The sequence below is a fragment of the Seriola lalandi genome, unplaced genomic scaffold (genome assembly GCF_002814215.2).
Source record: "Seriola lalandi dorsalis isolate HSWRI2012SDOR001 ecotype SW California unplaced genomic scaffold, Sedor1 jcf7180002054403, whole genome shotgun sequence".
NCBI lineage: Eukaryota > Metazoa > Chordata > Actinopteri > Carangiformes > Carangidae > Seriola > Seriola lalandi.
Genome location: NW_019524956.1, coordinates 138,458 through 142,817, shown reverse-complemented (window position 1 = coordinate 142,817; position 4,360 = coordinate 138,458). Strand labels below are relative to the sequence as shown.

Sequence of the window (4,360 nt, the reverse complement as noted above, 5' to 3'; positions counted from 1 at the left end):
CACACGATGGCTTGCTACTACGGACAGTATTCAATATTCATGTAAGTAGTGTCTAAGAATCCTTGTTGATCTTGCTGATAATGACTTATGTGATATTTTCAAGCTATGCGATTACATTAAGGCGTAATTGATGGCATGCAGCCTCCTATTCCACCCTAACGATGCCCTTGGGTGGCATTTAGCATTCATCTTTATGCACCGTGCGCTGCTGCGCTCGTCTTAAGGCGTTTACAGCTCAACAAATGCATGCGGCGTTCAGGGCTCACGCACTTGGCATTGTAAGAATTTGATCGATAAAGCAACGTGGAAAAAGCAAAAAGGGGGCTGTAAGTTATTCAGAGTGCAACAACGGTGTGAAATATAAGGCTGCATTCTGTGGGGATTTACAGGCAGACAATGCACCTTTTAATGCTTCACTGATTCGCCCTGCTTGTGGAGATTTGGGCTCAGGAATTGTTTTTTTTCCCCTTCTGCTTTCCACATCCTAATTGCACCAAAGAGTTTAAATCAGCTAAAATGGCCCTCGTGTTTTATTGTTCTGTCATGGTCAAGTTTTATAAAAATTGTGTAAATCTCAGTAACAGTTTTTTTTTTTGTTGTTGTTATTACGCAGCCGCGTCAATTAATTTCCAATGCATCCAAACTTTTTTATTAATGATGAAATGGCCTCTGTTTGTGATAAATGTCTCTGGGAACTTTACAACATAACATTTTGACAGTGTTTCTCCCGTTTCTTGCCGCAGTGCACGGTCTATCCGCCAGCTCTCAGGACTCGGCCAAGTCCCCGGAGCCGTCCGCAGACGACGAATCGCCGGACAACGACAAGGAAACTTCCAGCAGCGGCGGCAGCGACTCCGGCAAGAAGCGGAAAAGGAGGGTGTTGTTTTCCAAGGCGCAGACCTACGAGCTGGAGCGCCGCTTCAGGCAGCAGAGGTACCTGTCCGCCCCGGAGAGAGAGCACCTGGCCAGCCTGATCCGCCTCACCCCGACCCAGGTGAAGATCTGGTTCCAGAACCACCGGTATAAGATGAAGAGAGCCCGGGCCGAGAAAGGTATGGAAGTGACCCATCTCCCTTCTCCCAGGCGGGTGGCCGTGCCCGTCTTAGTCAGGGATGGAAAGCCTTGTCACACTCTTAAAGCTCAGGACTTGGCGGCCACTTTTCAGGCCGGGATCCCCTTCTCGGCTTACAGTGCCCAGTCACTCCAACACATGCAGTATAACGCGCAGTACAGCGCCGCGGCCACGCCACAGTTCCCCACAGCACATCATTTGGTGCAAACGCAACAGTGGACTTGGTGAGAGAAATTATAGAGACTTGTCTTGGAGGCACGATAGGGAGTTTCACCACAAAGCAAAGAAAAAATAAAACACAAAAAACAAAAGACTTTTCATTTTTGCAGCTTGACTCATATATATACTACCATTTTTATTCGGGGCTCATGTGTGCGCCGTGTTTACATGTTTTCGTTAAGAGAACTGGGTCCAAACCTCTCCCTTATAGATTTTATTAAGAATGTCAATGCTCTTCTTGTGAATTTTTTTGTAAAGTATGTTGTGTGTTGGTTGTAGAGATGTTTTCCTCTCTTTTCTTTTGTCCCTTCGTGTTATTATCAGCACGTACGAACCACTTTATAATTATAGAAATTTTAATTTCTTGCTTCTTTTATGGACCGAAAAAATATTTATGGCCATGAATAAACACTGGCAACTTTTCAGCTATTTTCCTTTTGTTTTTATTTCCTGTAAATATTTTGTGGCAAATGTTTGCAAAAACCTAGAGAACTTTCGGGAGCGTTCAGCTGAAGATCGGCCTATATATATATTTCCAAATTGAAAAAAAAAAAAAATGAGGGAGTGATTTTTGGCTAAACATTATGACTGCCGTGTCAGATCACATATGTAAATAACAGTGTAGCCTCGCGGTGATGGCTCAATATCCTAAATTTTTTTATAAGGATTTTTAAATAAAATGCTGTGTTTCTGAAAGAGGGTTTGGTTTATGTAAAGTGTCCTCTTCGATCTGATCATCTCTGAAAAGACATCGCTAAACGCCAGAATGAAAAGGCAAGGAGCACTAGATTGTGGCAGAGAATGGAGCCTGACTATGGGAATAAATCTCCAGCGCACTTCACTCTTTTCTGTTTAGGCAAATTTAATCCGGGGAATATTTTTTTCTGAATCGGAACACCTCACTTATAAAGAGTCTAAAGTCACTTGTGAAATGGGACTAAAATCCACTTACTTAATATAAGAGGGCTTCTCCACATAAGAAGCTTTTGAGTCAAAAGCTCTCCTTTTTGTCAGCATCCCCAACCACTCCCGGCCTTGGATGTAAAGTGGGAGATTGTGGAGGGAGGGGGGTGGGGGTGGGGGGGTAAAAATCGTTTAATGCAATAAATGTTTTGTTATCTTGTTCAGCGCTAAACTGCAAATAGAACAGGAATAATCAGTGACTCACCAGCAGCCTTCTTTGTTTAACCACGGCCAACCATCAGCTAAAGTGCGCACGGCTCACATGGAGCTTTAACCGCCTAATAAAGTTATTTTTCATATGCTCCTATAGCGTGTTAGCAGTGATGCCCCGCATTAAAATGCACCCTGCCCTATTAGGCACCATGTTCTTTAAGGTGGAACCAAAACAAGCACAATTGGCTCCCCAGTGATCTGCAGAGAGCACTGCGGATTATCAGACGCCAGTTAATATCTTGGGTAAATATGATAACCTAGTAGAAAAATCTATGCATTTTTGTTTGTCCCGGGACAGAAATCTCACAACAGATGTCAGAGTCGCCCCTATCATCACTGAACAAACAGCTAAATTGGGCAGATTTGCTAATTATTTACAGAATTGAGTCTCAAGGGGGCTACTGCTTTTGTAGGCGACACAGACTCAATTTGTCCCTGACACAAGGGTTTTGTGTTTCACCACTGGTTGAGCTTGTAGGTCAAATAAATCAGCAACTTGCTCATCGCTTTCGGTTTTTTTTATTTTATTTTTTTTATTTATTTGTAGACAAAGAGAGAGGAAATGAGAAATAAGTAGCGCTGCCTCCAGCCTGACAATGATCGCTTATAGCACTGTTATTATGGGAAAGTGATGTGGGGAGAAATATGATATGATCCGCAGTGCGTGTTATGGAAATTATAAAGTGAACTGATAAATGGCTGTGATAAAGGGCTGGCTCTGTGTGTGGCTGGATTTATACTGAACTCTGGCTGATTTCTCTCAAATCAATCTTAAACTGAACTTGCCTTGGAACAATAATCATTTAAAAACTCAAAAGTAAAAGAAAAATGTAGTCTTCTGTGCGTGTCCTCTCTGATGGGGCGGTTTTCTGACTCTATCATTGCATAATACAGTACACGGACACAACACAGACAAAAGCCCAGGCCTGGTTTTTGCAGGGTGTTAGAGGCGTGCATGTTAACGAGCAGCAGGAGTGAGGATGTAGACAGTGGAGATAGAGAGACTGACAGAGTTTCTTGGTGCTGTTCAGAGTCAGGGAGATGTATCCTTGGGCTTTTTGTCCTGCCTGTCACTTGGTGCCATTGTGATCTTTGCTGCACACGTTGTATCCCATATGGGCAGCTGGGCTCGGACAAGGAGAAAAGGATTTCTCACAAACCCCAATTTGTATCACGCTTTCAAATAAAGCATTGTTGTCTCTCAAAGAAAAACGAATTAAAAATTCGTGCTATATCTATTCTGGTCAAAAAAAGAAGCCCCATTCACAGATAACAGGGAGTCCTTCTTCCTTGATAGAGCTATGCCAACAACAGCCCTCTCATTTCTCTTTTCCCTCTATCCCACCATTCTCCAAAGTGAAAGGCTGATTATTGTCTGTCCCAAAAAGTGGCTCGTCACAGCGCAAAAACTATTTTTAATTCCAGACAGTGTTCTTCCTTGTTTGCTTTGAGTCCCGCTGGAAATGGCGTAGGCCTGTTTCTAAAAAAGACGCATGGAAAAATATTTGACACGATTCGCCCCCATTAGGAGTCCGTTTTTGAGGACTTCCGTGTCAGGCGTAAAACTGGACTACACACACATACACGTTCACTGCTCCTACTGAAAACTGGATTTCACAAACACTTTTCCGAGATTTGACGCCAACATGTAGTGTTGTTCAGTTCTGGCGCTTTTCATGCTGGTAGCAATTACAGAAATATGCAAATAGCACCACTGATTAATCTAAGACGTAAATGTTGAAGCTACTGTTTGCATCTTAATTTTTACTGGAGGAGATGTTGGAGGATGCAAATATATTTTGTTTTTCCATGGGAACCAGAACTGAGGATATTGGCAGAGGTTTATTGGACTAATGCGCCAAGATTTACTGCCGCTGGGAAGACTGGGAATTA

At 42.9% G+C, this 4,360-nt stretch overlaps 1 protein-coding gene across 2 annotated transcripts in view; it reads left to right on the top strand.

The window, feature by feature from the left end:
- Positions 1–1,987, top strand: part of nkx2.2a (NK2 homeobox 2a) — a 2,618-nt gene extending 631 nt beyond the window's left edge. The window contains exons 1-2 of one of the 2 annotated variants that reach the window (XM_087174974.1): positions 1–41; positions 720–1,987. The exon at positions 1–41 is cut by the window's left edge and continues 631 nt beyond it. In XM_087174974.1, the coding sequence (XP_087031100.1) occupies positions 1–41; positions 720–1,300 (622 nt within the window). In that variant the 3' untranslated portion in view covers positions 1,301–1,987. The remainder of the gene's footprint in view (positions 42–719) is intronic. The other variant, XM_023409699.2, reaches the window with a different exon arrangement.
- The last annotated feature ends 2,373 nt before the right edge of the window (positions 1,988–4,360 follow it).